The 20,660-nt window shown below is 41.3% G+C and overlaps 1 protein-coding gene across 3 annotated transcripts in view; it reads left to right on the plus strand.

Annotated features, from left to right (window-relative positions):
• Positions 1-1,390: 1,390 nt before the first annotated feature.
• AMPH (amphiphysin) overlaps positions 1,391-20,660 on the plus strand; it is a 133,327-nt gene continuing 114,057 nt past the window's right edge. For 2 of the 3 annotated variants that reach the window (XM_032182090.1, XM_032182093.1), the window contains exon 1: positions 1,392-1,545. In XM_032182090.1, the coding sequence (XP_032037981.1) occupies positions 1,477-1,545 (69 nt within the window). In that variant the 5' untranslated portion in view covers positions 1,392-1,476. Of the gene's footprint in view, positions 1,546-20,660 lie in introns of all 3 variants that reach the window. The other variant, XM_032182092.1, reaches the window with a different exon arrangement.

Below are 20,660 nucleotides of genomic sequence, written 5' to 3' on the forward strand. Positions count from 1 at the left end.
GACTGACTGAGGAGGAAAAAACTGGGTGTATGACTGATTACAGCTGACACATCTTCATGCTCCTCATCCATCAGCATGAAAATACATTTTGGGGCTTGACACTGTGGGATCCACTATCACTAGATTAGACAGACAGACAGGGACAAAAGTGTCTGAAAGTGTTTTACCTAGTAGCTTGCATGCATCCCTGTAACCAAATATAATCTGATGCTGCTATGTGCTGTGTTGATTATCTTTTGATGAAAAAAATTCATAAGTAATCAAAGTTAAGACAATCTTTTTGAAGATTTTTATTATTATTATTAAAGTCACACATCCTTTTGGAATAGACACCCACCTGGCCAGAAGGAAAAACTCTGAAGAAGCTGTTAAAACTTACTTCAAAGAATTTGGAGCCACAGGCACACTGGGATTTTGTTTTGATCTTTCATCAGTTTAACAACGGTATAAGAGACTCTGCCTGCTTTTTTTTTTTTTTTTTTTTTTTTTTTTTAATGCTTTCCTTGGTTGCTATGATGCACTTTCTTTGTATTTCTGCATTTGTTTTGTATTTTTCTCTTTTTAAAAGTTGTTTATGTAATAATTAGTAAGCACCTACCATAGGTCGAAAGTTCATTAAGCACTGTTACCTCTGCAGTCAGTACATTTATTCTGCTTCCTAATGTTTCAGGAAAACATATAATGCAGGTCTGTGACTGGACAGGTATCAGAAATGTAAGGTCTCATGAAACACAGTTGGACTTTCTAGCTGTAGGAGATGTTTCCTTTTGGCAGGTACAAGTGATGACCTTCTGGCTTGCGTTTTGCACCGATCTGAAAAATCAATGGAAAACATTGCACATCTAGAACAGCTCCCTGTAGAAGAACACAGGCTCAGAGCCTAGAGCTCCACTGTGCTTTGCTTTGTGGTGCTTGTTTCTGCTCTCTGGGATCAGGGCACTCTGTGCTTGGCCCAGGAGCAGGAATAAATACCAGCAGTGAATTTGGGGCTACCTATGAAGGCAGATTTCAGACGCAGTGCCACTGGCAGCCACACTTGCGCACAGCCCTGGGTGCAGGTCCCCGACACCTCGTCCCCCAGATGTCACCCAGAGCTGACCCGAGAGCGCAGGCAGAGCTTGGAGGCCGGGAGCCACCGGCGGGTCTCGGCCATCATCACCCCCGCACTGGCGGCTTCGGGCAACCTTTGTGTGCTCCCCGCTGCCTGCATCTCCTCGGATTTTGTGTTATTTATTTACAGCGTGGGAGAATCACTTCGCGGGGGCGAGGAGACGATACGCCCCGGCGGGGGGCCGCGGCTCACCTGAGGCTCGGGCGGCCCCGCCTCTCCCGGCCGTGTCTTTAAGGCCCTCCTCCTCTTCCTCCTCCTCCTCTTCCTCGCCCTCCTTCCCTCCCTCCATCCCTCCATCCCTGCCTTGCTCGCCGCCGCCGGGCTCTGCTTCGCCCGCCTCCCCCCCGCTCCCCCCGCCGCCAGCCATGGCCGACATGAAGACGGGCATCTTCGCCAAAAACGTCCAGAAACGCCTCAACCGCGCCCAGGAGAAGGTGCTGGCCGGGGGCAGCAAGCCGGGAGGGGGCCGGGGAGAGGCAGCAGCATTGCCTGGAGGGAGCGGGGGAGAAACGGGGGGCAGCGGGTCCCCGCTGCCCGGCGGCGGCCGCTCTTATATAACCGCCCCACTTAGCGGGTCGGGCGTTGTGAGGGCCCGGTGGGGCTCGGCTCTGCTCGGCCGGGCTTGGCACGGCTTCACCCGGCTGTACCCGGGGGCGATGCCACCTCAGGCCCGGCCCAGCTGCCCCCTGTTTGCTCGCAGCTCGGGTGGGCGCAGGGTGGGTGCACCTGCTGGCCCCTTCTCTAAGAGGATTTCCTTGCCTTGCCTTGCCTTTAATATCCGCGCCGGCTCATCCCCGGCTGCCAGCGGCCTGGCCACGACCGCGGGGCTACCCCGGTGTGGGGTCGGTAGTGCACCGAGAGCAGCCCGAGCGGGGCTTTCCGCGGCCGTGGGTGTCTCTGGTGGATGTCGTGATGTCGGTCGAAGCATCGCGATTTGTGTTTGTCGCTGAGAAAAGCCGGTGCCGGTTGGTGTGAGGCTCTAGCTGAACAAGCAGCAAAGTCAGGGAGAATTTGCGGGAGTTTCTGATAAAGGATCGTCGCTACCAAAAGCCAAGAGATGTAAATGCTGCACGTAAATAACCCACATTTGGCTGCGCTGCGCCTCAACACTGGACCACAGGCATCAAATCAAGCAATGAAAGCATTCGTGTGTGGCTGTGCGCAGCATCCGTATCAGCTATCGGTGTGGTTTGTTATAAAGCTGTTCTCAGCGAGAATTTGAGTCTAGGGGGTCACCAAGTGCTATGTGTCACCGTCCCTTCTGAGGGCTGACAAAGCCTCGATACCCCTCTGGCAGGTACTCTGTGCTCCCGCGTGTCGGTGTCACGGGGCTCAGGAGAATGAGATTACTGTATGCCCGCTGCTTCTCATATCTCGCTGCCGCGGAGTCCCCGCTGCCTTTGTGCCGTGCAGTGAACTCTGCAGTGCTCTAAGGGAATAAAAATCACAACTTTGATGTAGAAAAGTCCCATGTATAATCATGCTGTTATTTATGCATCTAACGGTGGAGACCATCACAGGCAGGTGATGGATTTTGTCTTTCAGAAGCTCATATCTGGCCCACAAGGTCATAAAGCATTGGACTTTTCAATACCAAACTCATGATGCATTTCCATTCTTTCAGGTTTCGATTGTAACTGCTTTTAAATTAAATAATAAATTCTTTAATATTTTGAGGGGATCTGGAGACTTTATGGTGTGACTTGAGCTGGGTTGGTAGCTGGAGTAGAGGTCTACAAATACTGTTTGTTTCCTGGCATCTCGGTCAGTGCTATTTGCTGGTGTTGTTACTGTTAACTGTCCAGTGAATCACAGGTTAAGACAAAATCACATGTACTGCTTCCGAGTGTGTCTGCTCAGCCAGGGGAGGCCAGCAGAAATGCATGGGCATCCCAGAGCACACCTGGTCCTGGTCTTGTGGCAAAGGCAGCTCACGCACTGGCCCTGGAGCAGCACCCTGGGAACGACTGGGGTGTGTTAGTGGGCTCTGATGGCTGGGCTGCTCTGCCTGCTCCTTGGTGGTTTGCTGTGGTCATGAGGGGAAAAATGGGCTGGATTGGCCTGCATGTATTGGCATCGTCGTGGCATCTGTGGTGGCTGGTCCTTATTGTGTCCCTGGGTCTAAATGTTGCATATTTACAGGTAATAAAAGCTGCCGGTGGTCTGACGCAGCAGAGTGCACCGTGCAGTTCAGTTTCCCTGCTTCTTTCTCCATGGCATGCATATGGAGTTACTGTGTGAGCTGTGCCCACCTGTTCTCTCATCCCTATGCTTCTGGTCAGTCTTGAATTCATCTGTGGTTGCACAACGTAAGATGCAAAATCCTTCATTATTCTTGCTAAAACACCGTGGATTTCTTGTTTGTTTTCAAATAGATAAATAAAAGCCCAGAAGCCCCACTTCCCCCAATGGGCATGACACATAATTACTGTTTTTTATTTATTTATAGGGTGACTGTCATTGAGTAGGTTAAATTTTAAGAGCTAAAAGTCTAGGAATTAACAGTCTGGTATTTGATGGTGTGAACAGGATGGATCTCCGATGGGTGTGTAATAACACATTGGCCTAGAGGGATTTTAAACACATTCTGAGTTGTTTTATCTTGTTGCCTACTTTGGATTTGAGCACCTGCAGTTTTCTTAATGTGTCTCTATAGTCAACTGGCTTTATAACACATTTGTAAATAGTTTTCTATTATTTATTACTGGTGTGGCAGCTGTATTAAAAGCATGGAATGGCTATAAAGCATAAAGCTTTATAGAAATTGTCTTTCTAATGATGCGATCATTTCTTTGCAGCCTAGGAGAAATTTTAGTTTCATGGTCTAGGTAGTGTATATGCCTATATACATGTGACTGCTCCTTATTTATATGACAACACAGGAAATATCTCATTGGATAAATCCAGTTGTCTTGCATTAGAAGTGCTTAATCCAAGAGTTTCATAGGTACATCCTTTGATACTTTTTTCATAGTTTAAACAAAAATGATGATGATTATTATGTGATACGGTAGACTCTTGATATTTGTGTATTAGGCTTGATAACATCAATAATGTTTTATTTTCTTATAATAGTCTATAAATACTTGTAAATTACTTCATACTGGGGAAACGTCATTGACACATTACAAAATATCCTATGGCTAAATGAGGGTAAGGATCTAATTGTCCAAAGTGGGCTGGACCAAGCTAGTTCTCAAAATGAAACAGGAATTTAAATGACCGGAAATAATTATTGGTCAGTCCATTTTTAATGTCATGCAAAAAATGGCACTCTCAGTAGCATGTGTGCCCTGACACCCTGACTTTAATTCTAGTGTCCAATGTACCAAACTGTGCTGTTCTCCACTGCCTTTCTTCAATGACTTTTTCCCAATATTCAGGCAGCATGGATGTGCTGAGCTTGCAGCATCTGCTGGAAGCTGCCAACAGTCAGCTGAATGATCTGGATTAAAGTTTTAAATGCATCAGAGCATTTTAGGAGCCTACATCCCAGTCATAAAAGTAAACGAAACACTGACATTCTTAAATATCTGCTTATACTGAAAACTGAACAGATGTATTTGTAACTCAGGCTGGCTCAGGCAGTCCTGAGGACAAGATTACTTGGATGAAAACACTGAGTTTGTGTCCCTAGATTCCTCTGAAAACTTGAACTAAAGCTGTCAGCCCAATTTACAACACTAGTTACCTCCCTGTTCTCCCCTTTGTATCCTAGCACCTTTAACTGCACAGACTGGGTGTTGTCACAACACTTCTGAAACAGTAAGGCAGCTTCTGGGAGTTTTAAGTGGCTTTTGAAAATGCAACTCATGCTTTTTTGAACGTTCAGCTTCCAGTTAGTAGTATATTTGGTTCCATTCAAAAGGTACGGCATTAAATTCTCTAGGTCATGAGAACTTTGCAGGAGTAACTAGTGGTTAAAGATGTAAATACAACCCCCAAGAAGGGAAACTGATAGTTCTGTACCCACCACATGCTCTGATGAAGTAGATAGTATGCGTTTGGGATATATTCATGAAAGACATGTTACATGTATTCCATCTGCCTGCAAGTGCGACGATAGGGTTCTAGCAATCTCAGGTTCATAAAAGCAAATTACTGTCTAGTGGTTCAAAACATTGGCCCCGTGTATGTTCTAAACACTGAACCCATGATAGTGCTACGACAGACCCCAACACTTGGGACCATGCTGCTGCAGACACATGCAAGGTAGAGGCGCTTCCACCTCTGAAGAGCTAATTGTTAATCTCCGAGTAGGCAAACAAAACCAACCAGAAGTCAATAATTTCTTGCGTGAATGGTATGGTCTGAACTATGTAGCCCAGATTCTTCTAGCTTTAGGTTCTAGTATGAAAACCTTGCACTTGCCTTTTTTTTTTTCTTTTTCTTTTTTTTTCCTTTTTCTCCCCTCCCCTCTCATAGAAATCATAGTCATTCTTCCAAACGCAAGTGGAATCAGCTGAACTTACGTTGTTCCATAGGAATGCTTTCCTTGCCTGCTTTTGAAAGTATTTCATGGTGGAGATTTTGCAGTTTTGCTAAAATGATTTGATGCCGCTTAGGCACTTCCAGTCAGAAAGTTCTCTTCTTGCTTAATATAAATGGCTTTAAAAAAGACCTGTATTCCCTGCTCTTTCTTTCCTTTATGTTTTCTCTTTTTGCCTCCAAATTTACAAGTGATTTTTCTTTATACAGGGCTTTTTTTGTCAGCATGACCTCTGATCTAACTGGAGTTACTGCATGACCCTCCCAAGCAGGCCAAAGAGTAGCTGCTAGTAAAATATTGATTGGTTTTGACTTTTTTAATTTCTGATATGTAAAATATAGTGGTAGATTTTGATCATCTGGCTGCCGAGTATGTAAAAAAGGGGAGAGGAAACACTTAGGACTCCTGCCTGTTAGGTTCTTGTGTAACACTTTCCTTCCTGCAGGAGGGAAGGGAATCAGTTTTTCTGTTTCCAGTTCTCTCCCCATATACAGTAACAGCCAAGATACTGTGATGCCTTCCTCATTGTCACTTAGCTTCCATCAAGTCATGAAAGTGCTGTTTCCTTGGTTTTATGGGGATTGATATCTCCACATTCACTGACCAAAGTTTCGTCAATACCAAGGTGACCTCTTCCTCTGTTCTTCCTTGACAATTATGTTTTTCAGTTTGTTTTTTTTCTTCCATCTCCTCTTTTAGTTCTTGGTTGTCCATCTGTTCTTCTACCTTTCTCTCTACAAAGCAGTCTCCTGAAATTTAACTGTCTCTATGCATTTCACATTTCACTTATATATGTATATATATTTTTTAAATTATTATTTTATTTTATATATATAAATATATTTACTTTTTAGAAAGGATCTGCTGCTAATTTGTTGGGCTTGGGTCTGGACAATCTTCTTTGCTATACCTTGCCCCTCCAGAAGACCCTTTCTTCCTTGCCTTTTTGTGTCGCCTAAAACTCGGTGCTTCTGAACCAAGGTCTGCCCCTTGCTAGTGCTCAGAGGGGCTGCTATGAGTGGTCCCCAGCTGCTCCACTGCACAATCCTGCCTTCATGCTGTGGCACGAGTAGGTGTCAGACTTTCAGGGTGTGTATTGGAGAGATGCTGGGGTTCCCGGTAGCTTTGGCATCTCCCTCTGCTTCTCCAGTCTTGCAAAGAAATGAGGGAATGTCTTGCTGTGCGTCCAAGCAGCAAATAGATTTGAAACCTCCGGTTAATGCATGCAGTTTCCCCGAGGAAGAGGACCACAGCTCACTGAACTCACCTGCAGATAGCAGGGGGATTCTTCCACCTTCCCAAAATACACACGGTGGTGGGGGGGTTCACCCCCACCAAAACCTTTGCAGGAGTTGCTGCCTGCTCTGCCAGTCCTCCTACTTACCTCAGGGACTGAGGAGTGGTGGGGGAAAAGGGGTAGCAGATGGCTCTACTGCTTCAATGAGGAGAGCATTTTCCTTGGGGAGCTGTTGTCTGGTTTGGTTCACTGGGCTCGGCTGCAAACTCAGCTGTTTGGAGCCTCCAGTCCCGAATGCGTCAAATGCTGGGTCTCGCTTCCCTCCACAGCGTCTGTGCTGCATGGTGCTGAGCCTTTGCTGTTCTTGGATATGAGATAATTTGATCCTGCCCTAATGAACAGCTAGTTTGTCAGTAGTTGCCAGAATCTTAAACCAATGAGCAACTTGGAAAAGTAATCATATACCTGCTAACTGAAGTTCATTAATCAGTTTGAGTGTAAGCTAAATCATAGGCCTTTGGTAAAGAAACGTGTAACGTGTTTCCAAAGTTCCATTTGTGCTAGGAGAAAGCTAAGGTAGGAAACAGCCTGTTCCTCTTCTCAGCCTTTTCTTGTTTTCTTAGTAATATTCTTTATCTGTAGGACAGGAGCAATTGTAAGACACTGGAGCTGGGGACTGGTGTGGACAAGCACTTGGTACAGTTCTGTTCAGGTGTTTTCTAACTAAGAAGGTTGGCAGGGCAGTGGGAGAGTTCAGAGGCCTTTCTTTGGGCAGGGGCCCAGAGATGTCAGGGGATGGACCATATTTCAAGTCTCTGACTCCCTGTGCCCCACTACTACTTCTCAGTTATTTCTTTTGTTCCTTCTTTTTCAACCCCCCTTATTTTTATGACAAAAAGCTCCTGCTTACTTCCAGATAAGATCCTCCGCTTTGTTCTGCCTGCCTCTGTAGTAGATTAATTCCTTTGATGCTCCCTTGAATTCTCAGCTTGGAGTCTTTCATCCCACTTTTTTGCACCTACAAGATTGTTAAATCTGTAGTTTATGGTGATACCGAGCCCAGTGATACAGCCTGTGAGCTGCAATCAATCCTCTTTATCTATGATACAAAAGACAAGAGGAATGCTTGCCAAATCCCTGAGTTGTCGCTAAAACAAATCATTTGAAAAATAATGTAAAGTCTAGATTAACAAATGGAAATTCTTACTATTTTTCCAGAAACATTTCACAAAATGCTGTTGTTGTGACATACACATATGCTCACATGTGTGTCTGCACACACTGAGAACTCTCAGTCCAGCTTTGTTTGAAAAATACTAGATTAATAGACTGATACCTTATTTTCTCAAACCTGCATTTTGTTAAAAATTAAAAACTGCCTAAAGAACACAGAGAATCTGAATTTCTTTTTCCAGATTGTGATTGTCAGTAAACATTTGCTTTTACAGAAGTATAAGGGTTTGGTGTGTAGCAGAGGTAGATGATGGTCTGCAGTGCTATGGGAACACAGTTATTTCTACTGATGATTCACACTTCAGGTTTCAGCAAAGCCTAATTAAGTGACCCACCTGCATGACGGTTAATATGTGTAAGCACAAAGATAAAACACTGCATATAGAGAAGTTTAATTGAATAAAGATGATGCATTTTCTGTGAAGAATAATCAGTCTCTAAGATCTGCGAAAATACACTGATTTTTCACATAAAATTCATATGCTCAGTTTAGATTCAGGGAGTTGTTTAAAGACTTGCATGTGGGACATATAGAGAAGTAGATAAAAATGTGATATTTTTATTAAACCTGTGCAGTTCTGTGTGTGGATGCCATTATCAGCTTAATCTGCTTTTAGCTTTGTTTATGTGGGTGGAACAGTGTTGTCTTTTCATGCTGCTCTAGCCACTGTACAGAGTTTGGATGAATTTTAAAATACATAAGATTATACTGCTGAAACAGATCGGCTATGATCATGAAATCATTTTGCCAAAATAAAATGATCAACAATTTTAAGTATAGGACAAATTTTGTTCCTTATTTTTACATAAGGAACAGTTAATATGCTAATCAGATGGGAAATAAATTAATTGACTGCTTCATGTTTTCCAGGTCTGTACTAAACACGTTTGTATCACAAGAGTGATAGAACGGCTAAAGTCAAAGGCAGACCAAAGAAAAAGTGAAAAGTCAAGGGTAAGCTCAGGCCTGAAGAGAGGAAAGGAGCAGGTTGGCCCAGTCTTGGCTTAGGGCAGCAGTCTCTGAAGCTGACCTTGGTAAGGCAAGAAAAACAGAGGAAGAAAAGCATAAAATGTTAAATGAAGGAGCTCCAGGCAGGGCATGGCTGGATGCTGCAACCACAGCACTGTCACTGTGGGACTGCATTCAGGAAGCGTTAAAGGAGCAGACTCATTACATGGGGAACAGTGAGTGGAAAACAACCACAGCAGAATGAGGTCAATGTCCAGGTGAGAAGATGCCTGGATGAGGTCCAGAAGTTAATCTGATGTTTTCAGATGAGATATGAATTCAAAATAAGGAATTTGGGTTTCAAGAAATGTGGAAGTATAACAATACAAGGAAATCCTTTTGATTTTAAAAAATACTACAACCCTCCCTCTATGTTCTGCAATGCCTTCTGGATTTAAAAAGGAAAAAAAAAAAAAAAAAAACCAAAAAAACATATTCCCTATAGTGTGACAGTCTTGCGAACTGCCAAAAATGTGACTTGCTCATCTCTAAGTGTTGTCCTACTTAATTCTCAGCAAAAATGTGAGCAGAATTAGTATCAGCACAGTTGCATATTCTTTCATGTTTGTTCATCTCCAGTCTCTCCGTTCCTCTGTTCTTTTAGAGCTACCTGAACAAATTACTGCAAAGTTAACCACCAAAGCAATTTACAAAAAAAAAAAATTAAAATTAAAAAAATAAAAAATCAACTTTTGTTGCAGCATCTGGTTCCTTCAGAGGTGAGCACAGCTACACTCTTCAAAGATGATTGCATGTTTAAAAATCAGTACCAAACCTTCAAACACTGCAAGCTTTCTACTGAAAGGTAATTTTGTTATATTTGCCCTCTGTTTTGTAGAAGAGGTGAGGCAGACAGAGTGGAACCTGGCTATTCACTTGGCATCTGTAGGGCTAACCAAGGTCCTCCCAGTGATGGGAAGCTAGGAATAAAGTGACAGCACCCCACATAGGCAAGACTGGGGAAAAGATGAAAGACAGAGAAGGTGAAATGGAGAGCAAAGTTAACTAGCAGTTAAGACACCAGTGCATAAAAGCAAATGCGTAAGCTGAAGCAGTCTGCAGTGGGCTATATTCTTTGTATATTATTTGTAAATATACAAACTTTATTTTTGTAGGAAGCTCCAGCTGAGTCCACAGGAATTTCACCCAGCTGGTTGCCTTAGGATGTAGCCCGACAGTTCTGTATCTCCACATTCAGTGGAGTCAAGGTGCTTTGTGTGCCCCATGGCTTTTGAGCTTACTTCTGCCGGCTGCTCCTGTTGTATTTCAAGTCCAACAACAAAAGAAAAACAGCCTCCTATGAAATCTCTAGTTCCAGGCAGGGTCTAAAAAGCATGCTTCAGAGAAGGCAAACCTTGCAGATGTTTTACACGGCTGAAGAATATTTTATTCTTAATACCACCCTAGCATTATGTTTGCCTGTAGCACTAGTCCAAGATTATATTTGTTGCAAGCATAGTGCCAGTGTTTTTTGCCCAAAGTTGCATATGAGGGTAAAAATAAATAGTAATTCACAAGTTGGCTGAGAATCCAGGTCGATTTGACAGCCAAACTGAAAAACAAATCCGGAAGGAATTTAGGCAACTGTTAGCTGACAAACACACCTGCCTTTTGTATGGCATCTTACCCAGTCAGATCTCCAAGAGTCATGACACAGCAACATGGCAGGACAGAGAGGAACAAGCTCTAACTGACAAATATTTTAGAACACGCATTCGCAGGCTGCAGAATGAATGACAAGTTTGAGTATGGTGTTTTTCTGTCAATGTTTCAACTTGTACTGTGCTGTTCAGTTTTTTGTTTGTTTATTTTTAGTGAAGGAAGCTTTCTGTATATAGTGACTCTGTGGATGAAGCTGTACCCCTTCCCTCTGAAAAGTATATTTTAAAGGAGGCACTATGCAGCACCAAGGCTGTGAAGTCACTTTTCAGGAGGATCTATTTATGTGAGCAATAAATTGTGTGTTTGTTGTTGTTTTGGTTTGTGTTTTTTTTTCTCCCCACTCTAGAATCCAATTTTCAGTTTGACTATGAAGTACACTATTTAATAGAGTTGTTGGGTTGCTCATTAGTATCTGGTATGGGAAGTGTTTTAAGGATTGAAGAAGTGATATAAACCCAGCACAGACTTTTCACTTCTCTGGCTGAAAGAAGGATTTTTTTCTTACACTGTCTTATGTAAGAAGATTCCTGATTTGCATGAAAGGAGTCACCAATCAAGCAAAATTTATTACACATTAATACTTCTTGGAATATTTGCACATTTAACGGACCTGGTAAAAAAAAAAAAAGGCAGTGAAAAAACAGTCTCAAATGCAAATCAGTTGTCATTCCTCTTCTCTCTCTCTCTCTGCAGTTCAGGGTATTCTCAATTCTACTTCTGGGAAGCTATTGTCATTAAGTGTTGACCAAAAAATAATAGAAAACCTCAGGGGGATTGTGATGAATTCCTGTCTTTTTTATTGTCTAACAATAAATAAGCAAAATAAGTGGAAATAGCAGCAGAAAAATGGAGAAAGGCTTTCTAAAAAGGGTCACAAACTCCTTTCCATTCTAAGATCTGTATACCAACAGGTTTCCCTTTTTAAACCAGCTTTAGCTATGGCAGTAGTGAGCCAGGTGCTTTCCTGTCAAGTCAAAGTTACCTGCTGCACTACTAGGAAGAGTTAAACAAAGAGCATGTTTCATTCAAAATTTTAAGCTCTGGTACTTTTGAAGAGGCTCAGCTCCTCCTGACCTTCCTCGCTTCATTTAGGGTTGTTGGAACTCAATTCCTTATTCCTGAACTTCCTTATCTGTGCAGCTCATGCCTGACTGTGTGATATGGAGGGTTTCCACTCTCCACCCCTCAAATGTCTAGAAATAGAGACTCCAGGCAGATACAGTAGTTGGAGGCAGTAATGCTTTTGGTTATCCCATGAAAGCACAATGCATTATCTACAACTTCATCTCCATCCAGCATCTGCCCTAGCAAGATACGAGTTTTCTAAGCCTTTACTTGGTCAGGCAAGAAGCAAAGTGTAAAGCCCTGTGCCTGGGCAGGGGTGTATCTCTGTGTACTGCAGAAGGGAGAAATTGCATTTGTGTTCTCAGTGAGCTAGGAAAAAATGCAGTTCACATCCTAAACACAGTTTATCTGGTTTTCTTATCCCTAAACTAATGCTTTTGAGAGAAAGAGAAGAATTTAAGATCAGATTAGTTTGCTGCACAACAGCAGAACTGTTGAACAATTACAAAATAGACAAGTAAAAGGCATACACTTGACACTGATACATGGCTGGACTGGACCTCCACTGAAGTAAACAAGAATAATCAGCGGGAATCCTTGAGTTCACTGAAATGAACACTGGACTGCCACAGGATGCTGGTTACAATGGGTCGCTGGTAGGCAGCCAATGTCTGTATTGAGATAAAAAAAGCCACTAGGTAAGTTCCCTTGCTTTACCACATTTACTGCAAGGGTCTATCTGTTCAGAATGGGGTACAATAGATTTTCTTTGTAGATGTTCTTCAATGAAATGCAACTGTTTGAAGAGAAGGCATGGTATTTTCCTCCATCCTTTTCCATAATTCTTAGGAACTAAGATTAAAAAAAAAATTGTCTTTCACATATGCCATCTTAAAGAATTTTGTCATAACTTCATGTCGATATGGCAAGCAAACACACTCATGTGTTAATATAATTTGAACCCAAACAGATGGCTGCATTACTTTTATATAATCTGTGATGCTATGAGAATTAAATAACTCAGTCTTAAAGCATTTGGAGTTTAGTAAACACTGAAGTAGCTGGGTCCAATACCCACTAGATAGTACCAATATAAGAAGGAAGTGATACAATGCTCAATGGTTAAGGCCAGCACCTCCTGATGTGAATTTGAGTTTTAGTGGGGCTAGCTATTTAAAATTAAAGGAAAAATTAGCAACTTCTTAATATCTTTGCATATACTGAAAAATAAGAAAATAGGACTAGAAGTTTAAATATGGACAAAAATCAGCACTGATGTGTCTGGCATAATATATTTTTATAGAAGTATTATAAAAATCATTAATAGCTAAGATTTACAATTAATATCTCATATCTTCCAGAAGAGTGTACGTGTAGAGAATAAAATCCAGTTACTCTTTGTATTAGGTAAATCTGACATATAGTAAAGAGCGTAATTTCAAAAACAAATCCTGGATGTGTAGACACGTATCGTTGCTTGGTCCATAAAATCTGCAGTAGCTAATTTTACCAGAGACATGAGAAAATGCCTGTACTCCCATCTGGCATCTGACTGATCCTTTAGTCTCTGACAAGTGTAGGAGTGATAAAATTCTTCCTTTCTTGCCCCCTTCATCAGGAAAGGCAATGATTTATATGTATTGGATAAATCAGGGAAGGGTCTTTCATCAGCACAAGCTCTTCTGTAATTCATCCTCATGCCAAAAGACGTCTTACTCTATTGGTAATCTCACTGAAATGTAGTGGACTATCATATAGCAGAAAGAAACGTGCAGAAAGCAATGTCAGCTAGCTTTCTATCCAGGCTACGTTTATTCGCATTGTCTTTTTCTTTTTTTATTTTTTTTTTCCAATGTTTTGAGCGGTTTTAATACAAAACCTGATCTTTAATTGGATTGTGTAGGAGTTTAGTCTGAATAAAGAATTCCAATCAAAGCCACGCATTGAGAAACACCGATTATATCCATCACAGTATTTAGTCTTTATGCCTATTACAAATTGTGATAATTTGGTATCAAATCATGGTAGTACCCATTCTTTAAAGGTTTTCGTGTTCAGGATGATTTTATTGGCAGCAGGATGAGGCTCTGTTGGTTAAATGTAATTCAGTTCACTATGCTAGCACAAGATTATTGCCACATGGTCTCCGTACTGGCTCTGCGTGGGACTGAATTTAGTCATAGCTAGATGCATGGTTTTCTGCAAATTACATCTGGTAATGTGTATACATATATTCTAGTGTAAGGGGAATCTTACTTTGAGTATCCCTTCAATATCAGAAGCCATGTTTCTCCTTGCTTTTAGGGAATCTGTCTGGCAACGTCAGCAGCAAATCTGGCCTGTGATCATAAAATTCCTGGTTGACCTTTCCTTGTTGATCTAGCCATGGTCTGCATAAACTGATACTTCTGTTTTGCTGACACTATAAGTTTTGTGGCTAATTGTAACTGTTTCAGAAAATTTAAACAAACCTGCATGCTAACAACTGGAGGGAAGTGCCTGACACTGACTTCATGCTAAAATTTTGCAAGCGTGCATGCATATTCACTTGCTCAAGCCTTTTGCTTGCTACCCTTGCAATAAACACCTACGCACAAATACAGAGGGCTTAATAGATCAGTCTGGGACCGTCTGGCACTGTTTTTAATCCTGCTAATTTTTCCTTGCCTGTTTGTACCAATCAGTTGATGATACTTGGAATATGCGTGCAGTTTGATTGCTCCCTTTTCATTTTGCACACGTCTTACACTGTATTTTGTCTTGCTTCATTTGAGGCCTGAAAGTGTAAAAAGTTCAGACTGGTCCCAAAAAATTACTGACCTAAAATGTAGTCTGTTTTTCACCTCCTTTGATTTTTCAGAGTAACTTCACAAGAAACAGGGTAGGACAGTGTATCAGGCTGGATTTATCATATTTTGGAAAAATAAGGGCTTTTTTTCTTCTATCTTATGAACGACTTTAGCATGGATTTACTGAAAATGGGAGCAAGACAGTCTTCCTTTTTTCCCTGTGATTAGCATTTCTCAGTGCATTTCTTAATCACATACACAGGCTGTGGAGTGTCCATTACTGCCTCTTCCTCTCTTTCAGTCAGGCCTGTGATGGATCTTTCATTTAAGTTTGGATTTAGAATCACAGAATAATTTGGGCTGGAATAGACTTGTGGATGCCATTCAGTCTGCTTCCAGCTCAGAGCAGGGACATCCTCAAAGCTAGGTCAGGTTACTCAAGACTGTGTCCACGCATGCCTTGAATATCTCCAAGGACAGAGATTGCCCAGACTCTCTGGGCAGCCTGTTGCAGTGCTGTACCATCTCATGATGAATTTTCATTGCTCTATTTTTCTTTCCGTGCTCCTCTGAGTAGCCTGGCTCAGTCTTCTCTATCATGGCCAGTTTTAGAGACATTTAGAGACAGAAAACAGAGCAAGGTAATTTTCTAGCCTTAGTTCTGTCTTTTCCTGGCTGAACAAGCCCAGCTCCCTTCTTATGCCAAGCTCCAGCCCTGTGCATCCCAGTGGCCCTCCACTGGCCTCTCTCTCATTTTCCCACATATTTCTTTCAACGTGTAGCCCAGAAGTGGATGTTGCAATGCTCCTGGTGCAGCCTTATGAACACCAAACAGTGAAAAAGAATCACTGCCTTTGACCTGAGTCTACGCTGCTGTCTTGGCTTTTGTCTACGCGAAGGAGATCAGCTGGATTTTGGGGTGCAGGTACTCAATAGTATAGATCAGCAGCAGTTTTCTCATGTAAGAAGAACTGAGAGTTACAGAGAATGGGGAGGAGGGAAAAAGCTTTTAGGTACCTTGATATCTATTGTTATTGATGGATTTCATGATAACTTTGTGAGATTGATGGAATGAACTAATGACATTCAACACCTCTTCATCTCCTTTGCCACTGTTGTGTTTTGCCAGCCTATACAGAAGACAGGCGTTGCATTGCAGGAGCAAGGTACTGCCTGCCCCGAAGTGGAAACCAACCTCTAGAAAAATGCGGAAATTCATTCCACATGGATAAATTAAACTCTGGATTAGAGTCTGTCTTTGACTCATGTAGGTGAATCTGCAGGAATCAATGGAAGTATATGTGGTGTAGCTGAGAACATCTTTTAAAACATGTTGATTCATCTTCAGCTTTTGTTTAATTAAAGCCTGGGTTGCTCCTCTTGCTTTATTTTATGGGTTTGTGAAAGGTTCTGTTGAGCAGCAAAGCAATGGCAATGCCTCTCTGCAGAAGTTCAGGATTCAGTCCAAGGTGATTTATTAGCTTATGTACCAAATCTCTAATTGAAGGGACCACAGGGAGTGAGTGGATCTGTAAGTGTAGGAGCCCTACTTTGCAGACTGACTAGATGAACTCGGGAATTACTTCAGAATATTTAGCTCCAGCCTATCTTTGTGATACACTTTGTGATGAGTGCCATTCTATCTTCTAAACTTTTTCAGTACACAGCAGCAGCCAAAATATCATAATTTCATCATAATCATAATTGCAGCACCTATCAGCTTTGTGATATCTGTGCTCTGCTGATAACTTGCTCCCGTAATGTTTCTGGGGAGTCCAATAACATCAAATAAAATCTTTCAGCAAATGATTTACCAGGTGGAATTGTTCTTGTTTCTCATTACAGGGAAGAAAGTCTCTCCCCAGACATTCTTCCTTTTCCACACAGATACACTTTATGTAGAGAGTTTGAGGTTTTTTGCATTTCATCCAACACTTCCCATATGCATTTACTGCGTGGGACTAGTTTCAGGCATGTTTTGCAAGTGTGCTGTGTGGTTGCTTGATATAAGTGCATGCCGTATCAATGCAGACATCGGAGCACGTACATTTCTGCCTTGGGACTCTTGTCCTGGCAAGGGTGTTTCTTCACATATTCACATTACCTGTTGTGATGCTGGATTTTTGCTATGGAAACCTCTGACACAGGATATATATAGAAATAAAATAATTACTAATTTGAAGATAACTTGCTGTTATCTTAAGTGGACATACAGAGGTATATTCTCAAGTGCTCTATACGCTCACCTAAATCTGCTGACTTCACTGGCTTTGTGTTTTTTATTTTACATCAGGTGAAAAATCTCTGACTGCTGGTGGTTTTATCTACATTAATTTTAATGTTCCTACTGTGGGAAACTGTGGCCTAGGAAAACCCCATGGACATGCAGAGCCTTATTGAAAATATATTTAAGGATCACACATACAAATAGAGCAAGTATCATTATACATATGACAGATTTTACCTGTTTGCTGAAGATTATGCTCCCCTCTGAGGCAGACAGAGATGTTCAATTAATGGAGGCAAGATCCTCCCATGATCCCAAAAGCACTGAAAAAGTGTGAAATGGAAAAAAGTAGGCATCAAAACTCCATCTTTAATTACCGTTTTGGTGGTGTCCCAGCTGTCAGGGCCCTGAGGGCACCAACAGCCCTCACTATCCCAGCCCAGCCAGGCCGTGGGCCTCTCCCCACCTTTATCCGTGGGTCCAAGACCCCATTTCAGCTGCCCATTGATCCATCTAGGCAGGGCATGCAATGTTACTTTATGGTCCAAACAGTATATTGTGGCTGCTATAGGTATGTCTGTAGCCTATTGCTACTTTTAAACAAGTCCTCTCTGGAAGCCGCTGATCTAGGAAGGGCTTTGGACTCTTAATCTTCATCTTAACCCTTGTGAATATTTCCCCCCCTCCTCCCCCCCCCCCCCCCCCCCCGAGGTTTTTTTTGGAGGGGGGGGAATATACCCCACTTAGGGGTGCAACACACACCTGGCCAGTCTCAGCTTTAAATGCCTCTCTGGAGAGCAGTTTCCAGCGGCATAATGAAGAGCAGGCATTGAGCAGCCAGAGCAGCCATTTGAGGTTTCTTCTTGTGTTCATCCCCATACGTATGTTACTGTTGCTACCTGTCCCAAATTCTGTGAAACACAGGTTTTTGTCCTCTCTTGTCCTGTGGAGTCATTCACATTGCTGTAAGATCCAGGTAAATCAGTCAGGAAGGGGTACGAGCAGCTCTCTAAGTCAAAGGCAGTGGAGAACGTAGAGCTTTCTGTTGCAGTATAATGAACTTGGCAAACGTGGACTTTTTCCTAATGGCATCTGTCATACAAGGCAACTGAGAGGTAACATGTAAAGCACTAGGTATTTCAAGTATCATTGCAGGTACCTGCTTCAAAGAGGTTGCAATACAAGAGCAGCACTGCAACTGCTACCAATATTGGGCAGTGGTTTGGGTCTAGCTGTGGCCAACAGGTGATTGCTTAGGAGAGGGAATTAAGAAATGGGTAAGCCTGCAACATTGTTTCCACCATTCCCCTTTGTCAGAAATTATAACTGCATATTTAGTAGCCTTTGATAGATTTTTGATTATGTATTTATTTAGATGTTGCAAAAGTATAAATATATTCAAAATGTTTTGCTCTCAGTTCTTTTTTTTTTTTTTTTTTTTTTCCTGACAAGGCAGATATCTTGAAGTATAGGATAGACCACAAATATTCTTTACCTAATAATTTTTTGCTAACTCATTTTGCAGGCAGTGTGTGTTTCATAGTTTCCAGTCTGTATATAATATGCAGTTAATATATTGAAAGCAAAAATGCAGACTGAATATAAATCCAGTGGTAAAACTCTGTTCTGCTGAAGACAAGAGACCCAGAAATCTCCATTAAATAGTCTAGTATCCTTTCACCTTTAGGATGTATACATGTAAAAATGTCTGTGTCATCTCTGAAACCGTTCAAAAGATTTGTGAACTACTGGTGTATTTTGCAATATTAAGTGGATGCAATATATATTTTTATCCCTTCAATAAAAGCACAAAATAAAGTGTAGCGTTTCTTTTATTTTTCCCAGATTGCTCATATGGTCATGTTTATTTATTTTTTTCTTTTACTTTTAAGAAACATCCTCCACCTCTCACCCTTTAAGTATGTGGGGATGGGAGGGAGTGGGAAAGGTGTGGGCACAAAACTGTTAATTGCCAGGGCAGCTCAGAATGCAACATTTTAGATTTTTTCATATCTTCTGATACGTAATGCCAATGATAGCTCCTTGAAATTTCTTTCTAAAAGATCAGGTTGAGTCCACTGACTGTCAAGAAATACCTCTGATACTGTGTGCCTGCATGCAGTTTTCATTAGAGGTCATTGTTTTTCTCTGCGGACAGAACAAAAGAGGCTGTAGAAATCATCTGTTAACCTGAAACAGCCCAGATGATAAAAATCTAGTGCCAGTAGTTTTGTCCTTACAGTGGAAGGATGTCATAAAATCTTTAGATCTCACCAGCTTTAAAAAGTTTTTCATCTTAACACTTCCCTAATTTTTCTAGCACTGATCCTTTTGTTGCAATGTTCTGTTAGGTCACCTTTGAGGACATGGGAAACTTTTCTGTTTATTATTTTGAATTGCCTTTGCAAATCAAAGCACAGTGACAAAGCAATTTGAATATTCTACAAGCGATTCCTCTGGTATAAACTGTGAAGAAGATAAATACAATTATTACAGCTGGTAGAAGTTTTCCCATTAAAATTCTTCTCTGAGTTGAGAACAAAATGAAGTTTCTGCTGAAAAATGCCCCATAGTGCAATAAACGTTGAGTATTTTTTGTTTATCAATTACTTTCATCATGGCCTTAAATTATTTTCATTGAATTCACAGCAAAACAAACAAGTAATTATACTTCTTTCTGTTCCAAAAACCCCTTATTAAAAAGTTAGAGACTCCACCATAAAGTCAGGTCATCTAATTTTCTTCATTTTAGTAAACATTTCTGCTGGAAGTTCATTTTCCATTTAACCTCTATGAATTAAAGATTTTTTGTTGGCAGCCTAATTGTCATAAAACCAGAATAACATCCATTTTCAAAACTAACAAGAATACTAGTTTTTCCCTATAAAGTCAGAAAATTTTGGGGAAAAGCTTCTGATTTCTTTCTTTTTTTTTCTTCTTTTTTTTTTTTTTTTTTAATTGAGTAAGATACATTTTTAGTAAGTTGTTGAAGCTTAACTTATTAACTGCTTTAAAGCTGCTTCTCCCTTCTTTGATATCTTAAGTGCTACTCTTAAGTGTTACTGTGAAATTGGTCTGCAGTTCTTGCCATGTAGACTTCTTTATTTCCTTGCTTTTTTCATGAAAATTTCCTTTTTTTCTTTTCGGTGAGCTCTTTAGTGTTTACTTTAGTCTTTACTTGTTGTATGACAGTTCCAATGACGCATTGGAGTACTTAGCTCAAGAGATAGATTTTAATAACCATCTTCAGACAGAAAACTTGTTCATCACAGCTTTACTATGGAGGAATCCAGTTAGAACCTCAAGGGAAGTTCATAAAAGGTCTAGATACGATGAGGGATTTTCAGGCAGAAAAACAGACTACCTATATGCTGAGCTGCAATGTAGTGAATCAGACAAATGACTTAATGTATGTCAGGTTGGACTGCATACATGTTGATAAGGTATCTTGGGCAACAACATGTGCTTCTCCTAGAGCACTTTTGTCATGAATTCCTAGAAAACAACTTTACATGACCTCAAGTTTATGCATTACTGGGAAGACGTGAGAGGGAGTTGTGGAGAACAGAACCTGAATAGTCAGTCTGGTGTCTCTGAATTCCATGTATATATAGAAGTGTTGAAAATACCTCAAAACAGCTGACCAAGAAGTTGGGTCTGTGTAAATGCAACATTCAATGAGAGAAGCAAACAGAACACTTCCAACACTTTCTTGTGAAAAGGACTCCTAAAAGAATAGATGAAAGTGTGATGGTTTCTGGATTGGTAGAGAAGTGTGTTACAGGATGGAGGCTAAACATAGGGATGGTAGAAAATCCTGGTTTTAGAAGGAAGAGAG

Source organism: Aythya fuligula, chromosome 2, assembly GCF_009819795.1.
Source record: "Aythya fuligula isolate bAytFul2 chromosome 2, bAytFul2.pri, whole genome shotgun sequence".
Classification (NCBI taxonomy): Eukaryota; Metazoa; Chordata; class Aves; order Anseriformes; family Anatidae; genus Aythya; species Aythya fuligula.